The sequence below is a fragment of the Castanea sativa genome, chromosome 1 (assembly GCF_040712315.1).
Source record: "Castanea sativa cultivar Marrone di Chiusa Pesio chromosome 1, ASM4071231v1".
NCBI classification, from domain to species: domain Eukaryota; kingdom Viridiplantae; phylum Streptophyta; class Magnoliopsida; order Fagales; family Fagaceae; genus Castanea; species Castanea sativa.
In genome coordinates this window covers 20,503,818-20,523,479 of record NC_134013.1, presented here as the reverse complement: position 1 = coordinate 20,523,479, position 19,662 = coordinate 20,503,818, and the positions used below count along the sequence as shown (strand labels likewise).

The window sequence follows — 19,662 nt, the reverse complement described above, 5'->3', positions numbered from 1 at the left end:
AATTATTTTAATCTACCTCACAAATGGATAGATTACCATGTATAGCACGGGTTAGCGACTAGTTAAGTAGTTATCTTATATAATGCTTTGGAATGTTATACTAGAGCAATTTAATCACAAATTTTGTCATAATTTAATAATACAGACAATTGTGAGTTATAGATAATTACCCAGTCACTTTTTTTTTTTTAACTACTCACAATTAACCACTCAAAATTGTGGCAAAACAACAATTAAGAGCCTAAATTTTCTAGGGATTTTACTAATGTATGCTCTTAAGGCATACATTATTAAATTATTTTAATAAGTTTTTTTATGTGAAAATAAAAAAATAATTGACTCTTTTTTACAACTTTTTCAATTTTTTATAAAAAAAAGATTTTTAAAATGAATGATTAAGCTCATTTATTTATACGCCTATGTAATCTACTCCACTCTATAATTGTAAATTAAAAGTAAACTTCTTTTGTTCAAGGTAAAGGACCAATCTCCAATTGGATCTATGGTCAGTAGCTAGATAACATCACGTCGCATTGATTAGATAGATGTGTGACTGAATGTCAAGACCAGAAGAGCCAAATCTTATTTATTATTACAAAAATTGACCAAAACTTCCACCTAATTGTGTGTGCACTTTGGAAATTACGGAGGATGTTTTTACAACCACAAACTCTAGCACACAATAATTATTTCATATACGGGTTATACTTATATACCCATATCTGATGTGTGAGAGAGATATATAAGATAATTCTCAACGCATGCATCCATACATGATGAGTCGAGCACACTCCATGAGAGAGAGAGAGAGAGAGAGAGAGAGAGAGAGAGAGAGTATGTCAGATACATAAGATAATTTTCAACGCATGCATCCATATATGATGAGTCAATCACACTCCATGAGAGAGAGAGAGAGAGAGAGAGCACCCTGTGCCGTAATGTGTAAGCAAGAAAATTGTTTTTTTTTTTTTTTCCCATTTGTAACAAATATACTCTACACAAAACAGACATTAATAAAACAAAAATGTATATAAAGATCTAAAAGCTAGTAGTAAACCATACATACATAAAATTTGAAAAAAGAAAAAGAAAAAAAAGAAAACAAAAAGAAGAGGCTAATAATAACAGACGATGACTACATGAAGGGTGGATAGAAAGTTAGCTGCACCAAAAAAAAAAAAAACCGTTATAGCGTGAGCTATCCTGAATCCCGTGCACAGAGATTGTAGAAAAACAAGGATGATCCCCTCCTGATTTCCTCTATTGATCTGATTAATTCCACAAAAGAGTAAACTATAAAATTCTTTCATTTGTGTTTAAAGAACCACCAAAAACAACTCTCTAAGTATAGGCAACCTACCCCAAGCAGTTTGCAACAAAATAAAGTTTTCTCTAGTGAAGCATAACCAGTTTATCTCTCAACTGCTGCTCTTATATGGGGGAACCTATGAGCCCATCGAGAGTATCCTGCATAAGGTTGAGCATAGAAAACGACATAAAACCACTTGCCATTTGTTGGTTCATAAAGAGATGAAAGTTTAATATTTTTTAAAGTTGGTTTAAGGTCAATAATATAGAAATCCTCAGCTCAGTAATTAATTGTACTGCCTAGTCATAGCATGCATTTCATGAAGAAGACCACTTCAATTTTAAAGAGGCAGGTCTAGATTTTCTTTTTTTCTTTTTGGAACTGAGTGGATGTGGTAATTATTAACAGATGCATTCATAATCTTAATAGTAAAACAATAAACAAACCTGAAGTAACAATCTCATGAAGATCTGCTTCTTCTTTTGCATCATCACACATATCCTGCATTTAATTAAATAAGGGACAATTCATAAGCTGGATCACAATCCCATTTTTGTGCAGCACATAACAAATTCATGTCCCAAATCCATTGATCTGGTAATTTGTGAGGCCTGGGCCCCACATCTTAAGCATAAAAATTCATGCAATACTTATTATTTAAAAAATAAAAATTATGATGCCTAAAATAACACTTGAAACACCACGCAGTTTACCTGCTCATATAAAGCCAAACTTCTTGCAATGAGCCTAGACAGACTGTTAAGAGAGCTAGTATCAAAGCTTGGATGATTAAGAAGAGCCTCCTCTGATGTAAAATCAAATATCAGTGCACAAATGCTCGAAGCCATCATAAGAATTGATGAGTCTTCAGTACCCTCTGAAACCAAGTTCAAAATTTTTAACTAAGACACTTACATGACTGCAAAATTTCTTTCTAAAGGAAAAAATATCAAAAAAAATAGGATAAGGTGTTCTGCCTAAAACACAGACAGAAATAGTATGTGCAAGAACAAAACATCATAAATTTAAGGGATCTTACACAGCTTCTTGTTAACTTTGCAACACAGTTGTCAGACCACAACAGCCCCTCCCTCTCGGATCTATTTATTTCAAATTTAGTGATAACGCTGTGTTTCCAGTTTATAAGATTAAGAGTCAAGTCGTTTAGGTTTTCTTTTATTGAAGGTTTTTTTTTTTTTTTGTATTTAATTTTATTTTTAATAAGCTTCTGAGTTCCAAATGATTCAAATTCACTTTTATCATTCAAGTCAATTTCTAGTTAGGAGATAAAAAGAGGTAGACTATATGGGGTTTGTTTAGAGTGGAACAATGATTTAATTATGTAAATGAAAAAAGAAGTCAAAATAAGTTTGAACAAGAAAATATTGATATGTATGAAGGTTAATGTTGGACTACATGATTTTATGAACATTAGTCCCAAATGGGGAGAGCCCACTATCAAATGAATGTTTCATTCTTCCTTTAGCAATAGAAATAACATTATTATTACAAGTTCCAGCACCCCAAACTTCCTCACCAATGAAATAACAGTGATAAGTGTTCCACCCTGCTCTCACAGCTCTCAAAAACTAAATTTCCTAGAACATTGAGCTCTATGAATTGATCTTCCACTGAATTACAGAAGAATCAGACAATAGTGATCCCAATGCTGATGAAGATTTGTACATGGGGACTGTATAGAGAAGAGAGTACCTGTCCAATATGCCAATGCTTTCAAAAGATGAACAAAAGTTGATTCATCCAATGACAACCGTGCTTGCTCTCTCTGTTTACGAAAAGAAGCAAAATTGTTAATCTTTTGCATACCAATATCATAAAACACATCTTCTAGCTATGATGTCAGCAGTACACCACCTTCAATAGTAGATTCATGATTGTATCACATGCCAAGAAGACACAACTGCTGTTCTCAACCACGTAATTATTAGGTCCAATCAATTTTATGAGGCATTCCATAACCTGCACATAAAATTAATATGCTAAAAATGTAGACTTAGCAGATCAAGTCATGAAAATGCATCTGTACATGTAAAAGTATATTCATTTTTTCAACCTTCCTAAATTTTGACTTTAGAATATTGTGAGCATCTAGTGGATGTCCTCATGGTGCCATCGTAAAATATTGACAGAAATTAAAAATAATAGACAAAAAAGAAAGCCATCATGAATATGAAGGACACCCTCAACAATCAGTTTATGTTACAAGGATGCACTATCTTTCTTTTCAACTTAGAAATACATCAATTAAAATAATGCAGAGACTTACAGCTTTATGCCCTCCAGAAGAAGCCAAAGCTTTGCATCCTTCAATCTTCATTGTTATTTGACACAACATTGGAAGCAAAAAACATATGGAGTAGAAAGGACTGCCATTCAGAAATAATTTAAGCAAAGGTCATTCTCCAAGTAAAGAAACAACCCCAGAATTCATCCCCTAAAAACCCAACACATGAACTTGCCCAAAAAGAGAGAGAGAGAGAGAGAGAAGGAAACAAAAGCCAAAGAACAATCATCAGTCCATCAAACAATAATATTTTGAAAGCTGTTAAACCTTTGTTCATCTTCACCTTCAATTGAAAGCATATACTCTAATAGTTCTCTGACCTTCACTTCGCATGCAATGGGTGTTTCTGCAAGATAGCTGATACAAGCACATATAAGTTTATTGGAGAATCTTTTCGGATTAAATCACAACTTCGAAAAGGATCCAGAAAGTCGGCCCAGTTCTTAGTATATTTCTGTAATATTCTGTGTCAGATGTCATAAAATGAATAATTTGTCACATGTATGGACACAAATTTCTCTTTCTAGGGGCATCAAAGGAATGTATGAAGCAAAACCCTTTTCACTAAATATTTTCTTTTTTTGATAAGTAAGAAAGAAAAAAACCATTAACATACCCTTTTCACTAAATGGGGACGCCGCTGCCTGTGCGTCGAACCGCGTCCATTTTTTTTTTTTTTTTTTTTTTTTTTTTTGTGATTTGCGATACGCGCCAACGCAAGCCGATTTGCGCCGAATCAGGCCGATTCACGCCGACTCGGGACGAATCGGATCATATCGACCGATACGATACAGGCCGAAATTCAAGTTAAAAAAAAAAAAAAAAAGAGTGCAAAACGCACTGTTTCAACTCAAACTAACCTTCAAAACCGAAAACCCTAAGTCATTTGTGAATCATTTGCTCAGCCCCTCTCTACCTCTCGGCTCTGTCGTGTCTCCGTCTCCCCTCTCTCTCACAGACCCATCACTCCCCTCTCTCTCACCGTTTCAACTGAATCAACTCAAGCTTCAAAATCTCAGTCTCAGTTTCAACTCAAGCTTCAAAATGTCCACTTGGTTTCAACTCCCAACTCCCAAGCTCACAGACCCAAGTCACCCAACTCTCAACTCAGGTATCGAAGCTTCCTTTTAGAACAATGATTATCACACTTTTTTTTTTATTGTACTCACCATTCAGTTCACACACTGTTCCGTGAACAATATTTTTATCTAGACTCCCTATTGAAATCTCGGTCTCGCTTTTTTTTTTTGATCTAGACTCCCTATTGAAATTATTATTTTTATTACATCAATAAATTGTGAATTACTTGTTTGACCATATAAAAATATTAAATATTTCTTTATATAAACTGCCTGTAATAGTGTAATGTTGTGAACTTGGGAGCTGTGACTTGGGTTTGATAGTTTATTTTGTTATTATATATTTGTCAATATATAATGTTTAGCAATATATAGAAAAAAAAGTATGCTTAGTAATATATAGAAAATATAAATAAAAATATTTAGAATGATTTTTTAATCGCCGCACCCGCACCCTACTTTTTCAAAAATTGCCGAGTCTTGCACCTGCACCCAAATCCGGAAACACACCCGTGCTTCATAGCTATTACCTCCTTAGCACAGCATATTATACACATACACACAACTCTAAAAGCCATATTGAATTTCTCCTATGAGTTCTAATTAACAATCTCTAAATAATTAGACAAGACAGCAAAACCCAATCATGTTTTTTCCCATGATGAGGCATTTCATAATAACAATTCAACCACAGGGCCACTAGTTGATAGCTAGTTTCTTCTTTTTTTCAAATGTTTGAATGTCATACTGTTAATAAACTTTTTCCTCAAAAAAAGAAAAAAATAAAAGAAAAGAAGAAAGAACTACTTTGTTGCACAGAAAGCTTAAACAAGTTTTTATTTATATAAGTTATAAAATTTAATTGGAAAAGAGACTACTCCATGTACATAGTAATGCACACAAAGAAGCCTAACGTGTCAGGAATTTATAAATTCAGGGATGGAGTTACTGTTACTCTGTTAGTAAAGCCCCATGCATGCGACCAATCAAATAAAGATCAAAGAAACAATGTGAGCAATTGGGTCCCTGAAAGTTGTGTCCAGGTGTGCACAATGCATGTGCTCATGTGTATGGTCAATTGATATTTTGGTTGGAAGCTTGAATACTCTCTATTAACTTCATAAGAGTTTCGCCTTTCTTTTATCCCCTAAACAATGTTGTTCATACTGCAATATGCTAGCACTGTGGCATACTTGTTTAGACACAACATAACCTGGGTTATGGAATATGTGTCCAACCTTTTGCCTTTTTTATTTTTATTTTTTATAATAAGTAATAAAAAAAACTACAAAGAATGAGAATTACAATCTAAATGAAACAAGATCTTGAAAATTTACAATAGATTCTAACTCGGTAGGGGTCCAAACCACAAGACCATTCAAACAATGAAAATAAGAGACAATTTCAGATAAATTACTTAGACCACCCTCTCAAATGTACATTGATTCCTCTACCTCCACAAAGTCCCCAATAAGCATAATGGTCTAGGTTCCAAATAAAAGAAGGATGTTTACCAAACCAATTTCTCAAACTAGACAATATCTCACCAACACTCTTGGACATAACCCAATGAACCCCAAATGCATAAAAGATAGAAGTCCATAATCATACGCTACATCATAATGCTATAGCAAATGGTCCATCATCTTGTTACTCCTGCAGCACATACAACACCATATTACCAAAGTAATTCCTCTTTTAATCAGATTATTGCCTATTAGATCTTCCCCTGTGGCCCATGTTGTTGTCCACACAAAAAAGCTATCCTTTTTGGAGCCTTTGCACACCAAATGCTTTTCCAGGGAAACATCACTTCTCTTGAGCCTTTTAGAGCAGAATGTGAATGAACATCAAATCTACCATTACCATTCAACGTCAACCATATGAAAGCAGGACCCTCACTACTTGGGATATTAGAGTCAACTGATACTAATTCCCAATCATTAACATCAGAAATAAACCTAATATTCCATGAGAATGTAGCTCTCTTTATTTTGAGTCTCCGAGTAAGAGGTAATTGAAGCATCCCTGTCAATTGCAATGGCATACAACTCAAAACACATTTCTTTCAATAATTGATTCCCACACCAAAAATCATGCTAGAACCTTACCCAAGAACCTTGCTCAAGTACCATCCCCAACCGCATACTATAAATAACCCACAAATCTCATGATCCATACTAAAGTGAGCATTCTTCCACAAGAAAGAGAGGACTATTTACCAAATGTTCTCCAAATCCTGTGTTATACTATTAATTTCTTAAGTAATTACAAATCCCCTTTGCTAGGATTTCAGACAGTTAGGCATGAATCTGGGTGGTTTACCAATCAAAGGATGTGATAATGCATATTAGCACAATTATGTCAATTATTTTAATCATATTATCTTTTTAACTTTCAACCCTGGATTTCTTCTTTGGAAACACCAAGAGGTGTCAACTAGTTGAACTTCATAATCTAATTATTTATTTGTTTAGATATTGATTGCTTGATTCAATTATCTAGCACATATATGTACTACTATCTCTATTGCAATACATTTACCTCTACCTATACTAAAAGTGTTGGCCGTATCTTAATTTTCAGGTACTAGGGGAGTCAAGACCCTACAAACATACCTGTAGTCTGAGCAACATGGCCCTCAATATTACCAAGTAGATTAAAAATAGGAAGATGTATGATATTTCATGCTGTTCTAGTCTGTTGAGACTCTTCTACTAAGAAATCAACAAAGTTGGAAACTTTATTCCAAGGGAGATAATGGTCAGAAGATACCTCCCAATAATCCGGACTGAAGCAAGAAGATCATTTCCTTTCCTTTGTCCATGTTCCTGTATAATCACAACAGAGAATTCACAAAGGCAGCACATAAAATCTTAATGCTATCAAATCACTATCATACCTTCGCATCTTGTAAATACTCTAAGACAACACTAATTGTCTCATTAAGTGCCCTGATCACATTTGTGAAAGTGCTTTCATCAATAAGGTCCCCTGTGAATGATTCCACAAAGATAATTGAGATCACCTAGAAGAAACAGAAAAACACAGTTGATAGTATAGGGCTCCCTTACAACTCAAATGAGGTGTAAGCAACAAGGTAAAGAAACCACCATATCCAGAAAGAGGGAATGAAAATTTTGAGAAGAAAGTTAAATAGCATGAATAATGGGTCACTAAGTAGCCTAAAGTGCACATCCATGCTCCAACCCATGCTGTAGTTAAGGTTGGCCAAGCTATTGACCTAAGTGACCTAAAGGTTGGCCAAGCTAGAAACCTACAATAAAAACCCTAGTTGATGGGCCTGGCACCAGTAACTAGGTTTAAATGGAAAACTATCAAACCAGTGTACCACCACTTATCCTCGTACATATATTACAGACACAGATGCACATAAACACTGGTTAAAAGTTCTCAAGATCATAGAAGTTCATGTCACCAGCAGCATTTTATGTCACATATAATAGCTTATTATCATACTAAGTGACAAAACAATAAAATTCGTTAACTTCAAGAAAGGCGCAAAATTTTGAGGAAATATGTGAAGCGTAACAGCATAACAGTATATCAACATTTTTTTAGTGAAATGCAATGATCTTTCTTATACAAATATAAAAATCATCAGTGAGGGCATGTATGTTAAATAAATATTGTGATTGCCTGACTCAAGTGAATGCAAATACACTAAATATTCACAAACCCGTAACTAATCAAAAGCAGATTGAAATCACATACTAGCTACTCTAAGAATCTCTTAAATACCTTCATTTTCACTAGCATTTGATATTAATTTAATGATCTTCTCCATCAAGGAAAAGGCAATAGCCACATGTCTTTGCTTTGAAAGAATTGTCTGAGCAGTGGATGAAGAACTCTTAGATGCTTCGTATTTCAAGTAGGCAAGCTCATTCAGCAAAACAGCAACTTCAACCCTTGATTGCTCCAACACAAGCAACAGAAACCTGACAAAAGAATGAGGTGAAGAAAAAAAAATTGAAAGTGAACTACCTGCACATTTAATATGAATGGCTCTAAAATCCATAGTATTTACATTTACAGCTTACCTGTCAACAGGAATGGGATCCTCTTTATCAGGCAAGTTTATTTGCCCAATCAACCACTGCTCCCCAAGTATTGATACCATAGCCTCAGCCAACATAAGGGCCTCAAGCCTTTCAGCAGGTGCTGCACAGGAGTGACAAAAATAAAGATCAACAAGCTACATCCAGAAAATAAAAAATTGTGGACACTGCAAATATATGTACATAGAGTCTTGTATCTCAACTGGCACCTCATGGTGTTTCAAAAGGAGACATTGAGAGTTCAAATCCCCCAACCACCAATTATCAAATCATCAAAAATATATAGACTTATATGATGTGCTTATTTACCTTTTCCATTTTCTAAATTATCATTTTACTTTTGCAATTTAAAATGGGGGAATTCACTTTGTTTACAGAACCCATTCTATGAAATCTTATCACACCTCTTTTTTGACACCAAAAACAAAAAGGGGGAACAAAGGAAACATATTAACACAGATCCTTTCAACCATGTAATTCCATCTTAACATCCTGAACGTTCATCTATATCAATTTTATAAACATAGAGGTGCTGCATTCCAAATTTGCACCTTACACCAGACAAACCCATTAATGGCCAACTTTTCAAGAACTTACTGGCAACCAAAGTTGGAATTACACTACTAACCCCAAAAAGTGAAATAACCATAACACAATACAGCAGGCAATCCAGCCACACATAAAGCAATCCATAACAAATATAATTTATTCATTGAGTCTTAATGAGGAAAAAAATAATTAATTTCTGAACAGCATTAATTCAGAGTAAAGAACAAATGATGCTTAAAGATGCTCATTCTGCAATACTGCCAGCTGATTACAGGGACACTCTTAGAAAAGCTATCAAAAAATGAAGTCGGGACAGCACCTTCTAACTCTTCCAATAACTTCACCTTATTGCCAAATATTAGATTTAGACCCACATATTAACACATAGAAAGGCAGTAGAGGTGTGATTTTTTTTTTTAAAAAAAGGACAAAGTTAAGTTACAGAATTGGTTGTGGTTTAAGACTATAACTTCCTTTAAAACAATTAACATTACTTCATATTTTGAAAATATAACCGTTGGATTGCATTTTTTTTACGCTTTTAATACACATGTTAAATTTTGCACCAAATGGATATTATTTACTATATAATCTATAAGATTATATTTTATGTATAATTTTAAACTACAAAAACTTGCAATTTAAACAATATATTGATGACATATCTATTGATCTTTAATTTTCTAGAATTTTGCAAGCATGGAGGATATAAGAAGAAAATGTAATCCAATAGTGGATTTGTCAAAATTCGCTTCTAATAAAAAGATATTGAGTAAGGTTATTAGAACATTGTCTATTTGTGATCTTATAATTAAGGACTTCCAAAGTTTTTAAGACTCTCTGAGTCAACTCTACAATCAGAATCCAGAAATTGATGTACAGTCAACATTCAATAATTACAATCATGAGAGATAAGAACATTATCAACCAGAGCAAGGCTATAAGCCACAAAATTAGACACCACTTGCAGTGTGCTCAGCATATTCTTCAGGCAAACGCCTCTTCAAATGCAACATCCAGAAAAAATGAGGTAACATACAAAAACCTTTTATGGTTCTTAAAATATAAAAGTACATCAAATTTTATACAATTTATAGAACATATCTCACGTATAATGAGCATTAATATATATATATATATATATATATATATATATATATATATATATATATATATATATAGGAGTGGTTCAAATCTACACATTGTATATTTGAATTCTCTTCCCTTTTAAATAAAATGATGTAATTACCAAAAAAAAAAAATCTAACAAATTTTACATAAAGGGGGGGGGGGTATGAAAGACCAATAGTTCAACATACCAACACGACTATGTAAGATCGCTGCAATACCATTACGCATATGATTTGACCAATTGCCATTTGGCATTACACGAAGAGCATCATGAAGTGGTGCCTGAAGATACCAAGAACATAACATAATCATTTTCAAAGTTGGTTGAGTCAAATCATATACATGACAACACAAAGATGATAAAGATGAAAATATTACTATGCAAGGATAATAAACGTGACTCTTGCAACTTCCTGATCTGAATCTAAAAGGAACAGATCAATTATAGATTCTGATGTAGTTATAAATGTCACCTACAGGGAGCATTAATGGATTAGCCTAAAACTCTATAATAATGTTACATTCATGATTAAAATCACAGACGTTAAGGTTTATTAGTAAGTATATCATGAATTAAATCCAATGAGCTTTAACTCAAATGGCATTTCCTCCCTAGAAAGGGTATTAAGAGAAATCATAGGTTCAAAACCTATTGGGCATATCTAACTTACCAATTAGAGAAAAATAATAAGAGTGCATCATAAAGCAATGAGCTCTAACACAAATGGCACCTCTTTCCCATGTAAGAGCAAGGTGAAGGGTGAGGTTGTGTCATGGGTTCAAGACCCACTGCACTGAGTATGTGTGTCACTTACCAATAAAAACAAGAAGAAAAAAAAAAGTATATCATGAATTGAATCAAGTAAGTGCTCTAAAGTCCAAAGCTCAGGAAACCGCTCAAATTTAAAATTTAGTGTCATACCCTAAGAACCAGATTAGATATAGTCAAGGGTTACAGCTGCAGTTACCCAAACAATGTATAAAATGTCCTGCAATTTAATTTGGACTAATGGAGCTTTCATGAGTGTAACTGAGTTTATGAACAATGGCAACAACACTTGTATCATTAAAGCTAGTATAGATGAAAATGATACTGGAAACATGATTGCATACCAAATATTTTGAGGAGAGGATAGTAGAGAGTAGGTGGAGCACTTCAAATTTCAGGGCATTTTGCAACATGGCAAATGGTCTTGCCATTGTCACCACCTAAAAAAATGACAGATTTTCAATGTTGGTCTTCCTTTATAAAAGAAAAAAATTAATCATAGAAACCAAGTCTAAAAAGATTTAGTAGACCAAAAACACATTGAAAACTGTTAAAATGGCAATCAAAAACATAAACTTACAATCACTGAGAGCTCAGATAAATAGTCATTAGTAACGTTGTCCAAAGGCAGCTTACTTAGTATTAACAGCATAAGTTTCACAGCTATCTCCATTAGATGAGAATCTGCAAAACATTTGCATCACATTACTTTTTTGAAAATTAAAATAAAGGATCACAAATCCATATCCCAAGCATCTAATACGTATTCTACCCAATAAAAAAAATACAAAGGAGGATGCAAAACACTGCAAATGGTTAATCATGACAAAACACTCCAAAAGAGAGCAGTTTCTACACACTCAGACCTCACTGTTTCACACATATTCAGTATGCAGCAAAGCAATTTGCATACAAATTGGCTCCAGAATATGAGTAGAAATCAAAAGCATGATTCCTACCAGGCCATCAGTAGAGTTCAATCCAGACTCAAGGATACTAATAATAATTACCATCTGGAAAAGTAGATACTTGAGAAGCCAGAACTTTCATCCCTCCAGATTCATACAATGTCACAATTCCATCTTCAGAAGCAGTTGATACCAGGTACAGAAATTCATAGCATTCTTCAAGCACAGATGAGCCTGATCTGAACAAGGGAGGAAGTCCACAAAACAATCAACTATGTCTCAACGGTATATATCAAAAACTCAATTCCTAGACCAAGCAAGAAGGCACCTTTTAATCTTTCATATAGAACCTTTTGGAAAATAATGAGCATTGACAAAGCCTTAATCCAATTACCAAGACTACGAAAACCTATTGACTATTGAACCAGTTCAAACAAAGCAGCACTAAATTTTTTGTCCAAGTCAAAGGACACCGCATCTTTTCAGCATTATTTCAACAATGCACTTTTTTTTTCTAGCACTCACCTTCTTCTAATACCCATCAGCCAAATTACTCAATACTACTAAATTATATATATATATATATATATTGTACACATGATTAAGTAACCATGTAAGACAGCTTTCTTTGATCTCACCCTAATGATGATTAACAAATCATACATTCAAGATCAATCAATTTGCTTTAAACAAACATCCATGTAAACAAACCTAACTTCCTTACACAAGTGTTTCTTTGTTCCCCACTTTTGTAATATAAATGTAAAGTATGAACCATTTAATAAGAAATTAAGAAATATTAAACATCTATTAAAGAAAAATATATAATCTTTTGGCCTCTAAAAGACTAGTGCCCAAAATCTAGTGTCACGGTGTACCAGGAAAACCGCTAAACAGTATATCCTAAACCACATTAGCTTTCTAACCAAATCTAGAAGCACCTATTCCCACCAAAGTACTTTACAATAAAAACTAAAGTTCCTGCCACAAAATGCAAAAAAATTGATAGCTATATACTTATATTCCAATTTATATTATCAAGAAAAAGAAGAAGCTTTTTTTTTTTTTTTTTCTATTTTCGAATCATGGATACATATGAAAGGAATTATGGATTAGAGCTTACTGATTGGACATTATTTCGAGAATGAGAGGAATCTTCAAAGACATGTCTTTTGAAGAGGCGATTTCAGGAACACGACAGAAGGCAGCAAGAACTGTTACAGATAGCTGCAAGTATGCGTCGCGATTATTGGCCTTACTCCGACTCCCACTCTCACTCTCACTACTGCTTCCTTTTCCCATTCCTTTAAAAAGACAAGTAATTTGAACTAGTTTTCAACAATTTATTTTTATTTTTTTCTTGGAAGAGAAAGAGGAGATAGATATAGGAAATACCAGTTCTGAGGAGTCGATCGAGGAAGTGAAGTCCAACGGCGTCGTAAACCCTGTGGAGAGAACTAAGGTCGTCGCCTTTGCAAAATTTGGTGACCAAAAGGAGACCAGCGAGGCGCTGCTCATCTCGCTCTCCTTTCAACAGCTTCAGGCAGTCTTCGAGAGACGGTGATTGTTCCTGCGCAGAGAGATACATATATGAGAGAGTGCAGATGGAAAAGAGCGAGAAAAGAAGAGAGAGATGCTCACCATGGAAGCTGAGAAGCTGTGAGAGTCAGCAGAGAAGAGAAAAGATTGCTAAGAAGTAACGGAAGCCCAAAGGATTGCTTTCTCCCGTTTAGAGTGTCTTTAATGTTCAGTTTGTTTGAAGAAACAAACTTCAGAGGGTTCGAGAATCGGCTCGTGATTTTGATACAATTTGTACAATATGATCTAGGTGGTCTAATTAGAGATTGCCACGTCAATTTTAAATCCACCTCAGCAGCCATTCAGCTAATAACTAACGGAACCCCAAAAGATTGCTCTCTCCCGTTAAGAGTGTCTCTAAGGGTTAGATACTGTTCATTTTATTCAAAATGGAAAATTTTTCCTAAAAATACTGTACCAAAATTTTTTTTAAAGGGCAAAATACTATTTACGTATTTTTCACGTATTTTTCAGGTGTTGGCTGGTTCATGAACATGGGGCCAGCCAAAAAAAACACAAACGCAAAAACATCCCTACGCAAACGCACACTAACAGATTTCTAAACCCAACTTTTTTTTTTGTCATAATTTTTCATTCATCATAATTTGAGGTTTACATGTTTATTTTACTATTATTATGATTCTCAAAATTTTTTTTTTTTTAAAATCTACTATTATTATGTATTTAAAACTATTAATATAGTCAGGAATGTGATGAGATTAAATTCAAAAAATGAATATTAAAATAGCATTGTGTGTAGGGGTATTCACAGTGCGGTTTGGATTGGTTTTAGTTTATTTTTATCACCACACTATACTTCAATTTTGTGGTCACGTGTGCGATACAGTATAGTTTGATTGGTTTTGGACTAGGACGTTTTTCGAAATTTTAGGTTGGATTGACTCAATCCAAAGCGGATTTTTTCTTTGTTTTGGACCAATTTTATAAATGTTTGGCTGATTTTTCTTTATTTTGGTCTGATTAAAAGTAGCCCAATAAGTTTTAGATGTGAAATGGTTAATCTTTTATAAATGTGTGTGTGTCTGTATATATATAAAAGTCTTATTAGAACTTAAGGTCTTTGAAATATTTGGAATTCCAAATAGAAGAGTTTTGCATTTTTAGAACTTCCTCTATTGCTCACATGTATTAAAATTTTAATTGTTAGAGTTATTGGAAACTAATTAGAACTGTTGTTCCCAATTAAAAAAAAAAAAAAATAGAACGGTTGTTTTATTGGAATAAAGCAATAAAAAAATGTAATTACACTTTTCCCAGTACTATTTTCTTTTTATCCCTTGCATTTGTGAAAACTGATTTCTAATGGAGACAAAGTTTGGGCCAAAATGGCCGCATACCATTGTTTGGTAAAATATTTAGCAATATACTACTGCTTGTGAAATATTTAGTAATCTATCACATTTTTGAAACTCGAGTTTTCTATGTAACTCGAGTTTCAAAAACTTGAGTTCTTTAAAAAAACATAGCCTTCAAATTTGCCGTGCTATATTTTATGGAACTCGAGTTACATAAAAAATTAGTAGAAATTTTCTATGGAACTTGAGTTTGGAAAACTCGAATTATACAGCAAACTTGAGTTTTAAAAAAGTGGTAAATTTCTAATTATTTCGCAAACAGTGGTAGATCCATACATATTTTCTCAAACAGTGATACTTGGCCATTTTGACCTATAGTTTGTGAGATCTTGAATGCTTGGTTTCATCTTGAATTTTCAAAAATGCTTTTATTGTCACTAAAGTAGAATGACATTAGGTGTTCGCTAATAGTAGTCTCACTATTCGTTTCATTGTGTCAGCCTTGGAGAAACTAAAAGATACAATTGAATCAGAAACATCTAGGAGGTGCAAAATTGGTTTCTAATATAAGTTTGTTTAATTTTTTTTATTGCCGACTTAATGTATGTATTAAATATAGATAAAGCCCAACAAATAAGACTTACTAGGACTCAAGATCCTTGGAATTCCAAATAGAAGAGTTTTCCCTTTTTAGGACTTCCTGGTAACATTGTATTAACATTTTAGTTTTTAGAGTTATTTGAAACCAATTAGAAATTTTGTTCCCATAAAAAAAATTAAAATGGTTTTTTATTTGAATAAAGCAATCAAATACTGTAAACATTGTTTTTAGGAAATACTAAACAAATTCTAATATAAGTTTAATTTTTTGATATAACAAACTATTGTAAAACTGTAATGATATGATAAAGATTGTAGAAAAATAAACTAAGATTAAATCATATCTCATTCTCAATATAGACTCCTTCGATGCGTAGCACAGGTTAGTAACTGGTATATATAAAATATTTAAGAAGTTATGTCTGCCTCGGTAGTGCCTAAATAAACAAAGCCAATAGCGTCTAGATTAACAAAGTTCATGATAAAAGTAGGAGGATGATCAAAAGAGACAAAATATTATTGCATATCAATTCCATTCCTTGATAAAGTATCTGCACAAGAGTTGGCTTCTCAAAAGCAGTGCATCACTTTGAACTAAATAAAGTTACCGAGAAGGACTGCACAATCGTACTTGAGGTGATAAGGATCTAGAAGATATACTACTAGAGGCTAGAGCTGCTCAACATATTAACAATGACAGCAGCTTCCAATTCAATTTCTAGGTATTGATATGAAGTTGAGAACATAAGATGAGCCTATACCTCAAGGCCCAAAGTTCAGCAACTATACTATAGGATTACATTATAAAAAGTGAACCCATATGGAATGTATGTTGCAGGTTAATCTATTTCATATGTTTAGAATGCAAAATTATTTTTCAGCATATGTTTATGTTTAATATATTTTTAAAAACAAATCCATTTAAAAATTTATTTCTAGTCACGGGGTCATAGGAAAATGTTCATAGTTAGAGGCCTCATCCTTGGCTCTCTTTTGAAATAATTAATATCGATAGAGAATAAAATTGTAATGTACTTAGCTAGGGTATTCTGCTTAACACCAATGTTGATGGCATATAGGATACAAATAGGTAACAGTCAACCATAACTTCCCCAACAAAATCCTGCACCTTTCTAGTGGAGTGTGTTGTGGCCAATTGAGTTCCACACCGTTCTTTTAACAATTTCCCTGAAAGTTGGCACCACTTTGACTTCAATAGATTTGAAAGCCCAGGTCATAGAGCCTTTATCCCTAAAATCTGTGAACGTAATCAAACATATGTCAATGATTTGTTTAGAATCTTATTTTGCAAAAAAAAAAATCCTTTTTATGGGAGTTATTAGTGCACATTTAAAAAAAAATATATGTCGCTTCTTTTTTTAATCTTGCCCCCATCTTTTTTTAACAAGTATTTATTTCTTGTCCATGGCCTTTCCAATAAATTATGGTTTTTCCATTTATGTCTCCTTTTTCTTTTCTTTTTTTTTTCTTTTTTTTTTTCTTTTTTTTTTTTCTATTTGCCATGGAGACTGATGATGCCGAAAATATCACCAGTGAGTTGCAAGCGCTACTCAAACGAAAGCAATACCTGCTAAAAGAAAACAAAGGACCTAGGAGAGAGCACCGGTGTGGTGTCGGCCGAATACCCTCCGAAGGTCAAGTTAGAATCTTGTTCCTTTAACCCTAGAGTGCCAGAGTTAAGAATATTATGCGTACCTTCATATTTAGGGTTTCTGAGGTATTTATATTGAGCGGAATTACCTTTCTTTTAGGATACAACTTCCTTCTCAAGCTTATTTCCATATAGGAGTCTTCTCAAACGTGTGTCGCAAGAAATCCAAGTGTGCACGTTTGCGTGGGGATAAAGCAAAAGTTCATCTGGAGCATATCAAATTACATGCCACCTGGAACCTACAATCAATTCACATATGACGGATACTCAGCAAAAGTTGACCGTCATAGTCGCGTCACTTACGGTGTCCATCCGTCCTCATTATCTCCGTCCATTTACTATTTTTATCCCCTTCAGTTGCTCCCTTCAGTCCTTGGATCCGTCCTTATAATCTGACGGATCCATGGAATGACTAAAGACAATGTATTAAATGGGAACGGGCTTGGTATACCACGACGGATGACACGTGGCCTGTATTTCTGACGAAGAGCACGTAGCCCTCGTGGATTGGCTATTTCCCCAAAACGAGGCGTCGCTTCGTATTCCGTGCCCTTTATTCTATAAAAGGCCAGATATTTCTCCCTTCATTTCTTCTTCTTGTCAAAAATTTGTGAGCAGAGCGCAACCGTCACAGCTATAGTGCCTTCTTGTCGTTCAGCAGATCCGGTATGTATTCCAAACCTTTCTCCGTCTTTCTTTGAATTTCATTGTTTTAAGTATATGCACTTTCTTTAGAACCGTCGGTGTCTTAGGTTATACCGTCATAAATGTAGGTAATGTCTAGTGCGTCAAGTAACCAGTCGTTTGTCCGCGAGGGGGCGGGCTACGATGAAAAGTTTCCCTCAGGTCCAAGAGATCCTGACACTTCAAGTGAAGAGAGGAATCCGTCAAGTACCTCTTCTTCCCTTGACGGTGGTCTAGAGACGGAGAGTTCAGAGTCGTCCAGCAGTAGCTTGGACGGTGTGGATCCCCCCGTCCAGTCAATAATTGGCCCAGATAGCCTTAGGGAGTTCGTCATGCTGCCTCTCTGGACAGTAAATGATTTTAGGTCGTCCATGACTGAATCTCAACTTAACACACTTAGGACCAAGTACCAAATACCAGATAACATCTGTCTACGTCTTCCCAAAAAATTTGAGAAATGCTACTACAAGGGAGTAGACGGTGTTGGGATCTACGAGCAAGCTTTAAAGGCGGGGCTCAGATTTCCATTAAGTTCTCTTCACCGTCGACTTCTTCAATACCTTGGTCTGTCCGTCACCCAAATCTCCCCCAATGCCTAGAGAGTGTTCATTGGGGTTGAGGTTTTGTATGGGGCAATGTCTGATGGTTCCCGAAAGTTGACGGTGGAAGAATTTTTCCATTGTTACCGTCCAACAGAGATTGTCAAGTCCAAGGGGATGTATAGCTTTGCAGCTAGAAGTCCTTTATTGAGGCTCTTCAGTGACACTCCAAAATCGAACAGAAACTGGAAAAGTCGTTACTTCTTTTTGGAAGGGGACGAATGGATGTGTCGTCCAGGAGATGTAACTAACGTGCCCGTCGACACAACATGGGGCATAATGCCTCCGTCGGGTATGTGTAATCCTTTTGCTTCCGTCCAGTCTTTGAAGTTAATAATTTATTTTTTTTTTTAAAGGTCTAACCGTCCTTTATTGCAGCTCGGGACCGTCCTCAGGTTGATTTGGAGCAGTGGAATTTTCTGGAGAAAATTTTTAACAAAACAAAACTGCAAGAGAGGACTTGGGCTCAACTCGTCACACTCGATACGCTTCACTGGTATTGTGACAGACCCGAACCTTCATCTGTTGCCCGTCAATACGATAACAAAATTCGAAAACGTAAGTTCATCAAAACTATACCCGTCTTTCATTTTTCTCTTGTTTTACTTTTACCTTTCCTTTCTCATCCGTCTTTGATTTGCAGAGATGGACGCGGCCATGAGGAGAGCATTCATTAAGCAACAGGCGGCGAAGAAAAAGCAAGAGGGGGGTCAAACAAAGGGGACGGTCCCACCTGTACCGTCAAAACAGACTCAAGTTGAGAAAACGGACCGTCCTCCCAAGAAGCAAAAGACCTCCACTGAACCCGTCGTGGCCTTGGAGGCAGAGAAGATGGGCGTCAAGCATGGAAAGGGCAAAGGCTTGATGAAAGGTCCAGCAGCCTCCGGGGAGAAACCACCCGTTCTCTTCCGGGAGGATTCAAGCTATGCCCTCGAGAAGATGTCGTCTATGCTGATAGCTGACGACTACGCAGACCTCGGCAACCATTCAACGGAGGCGATGGGCGAGACGGGTCTTTTCACCCTTGCACAGGTAATTTTGAATCCGTCTAGTATTGTTGCTAAGTTCCTTCACATCCGTC

The 19,662-nt window shown here is 35.0% G+C and overlaps 1 protein-coding gene across 2 annotated transcripts; it reads right to left on the bottom strand.

The window, feature by feature from the left end:
- Positions 1-943: 943 nt before the first annotated feature.
- On the bottom strand, positions 944-13,812 carry LOC142621726 (uncharacterized). Of its 2 annotated transcripts, XM_075795076.1 has the most exons (19): positions 13,774-13,812; positions 13,528-13,702; positions 13,256-13,436; positions 12,235-12,371; positions 11,805-11,908; positions 11,569-11,664; positions 10,644-10,737; positions 8,758-8,878; positions 8,456-8,655; positions 7,596-7,687; positions 7,469-7,524; positions 3,882-3,971; positions 3,597-3,696; positions 3,185-3,289; positions 3,023-3,095; positions 2,023-2,186; positions 1,756-1,810; positions 1,361-1,467; positions 944-1,268 (listed from the first exon to the last, which is right to left on the bottom strand). In XM_075795076.1, exons 1-18 carry the CDS (start codon positions 13,774-13,776, stop codon positions 1,412-1,414), a joined length of 1,902 nt encoding a protein of 633 aa, XP_075651191.1. In that variant the 5' UTR covers positions 13,777-13,812; the 3' UTR covers positions 944-1,268; positions 1,361-1,411. The 2 variants fall into 2 exon arrangements, with proteins under 2 accessions (XP_075651191.1, XP_075651190.1); XM_075795075.1 differs by lacking the exon at positions 13,774-13,812 and having other exon boundaries at positions 13,528-13,720.
- Positions 13,813-19,662: the final 5,850 nt, after the last annotated feature.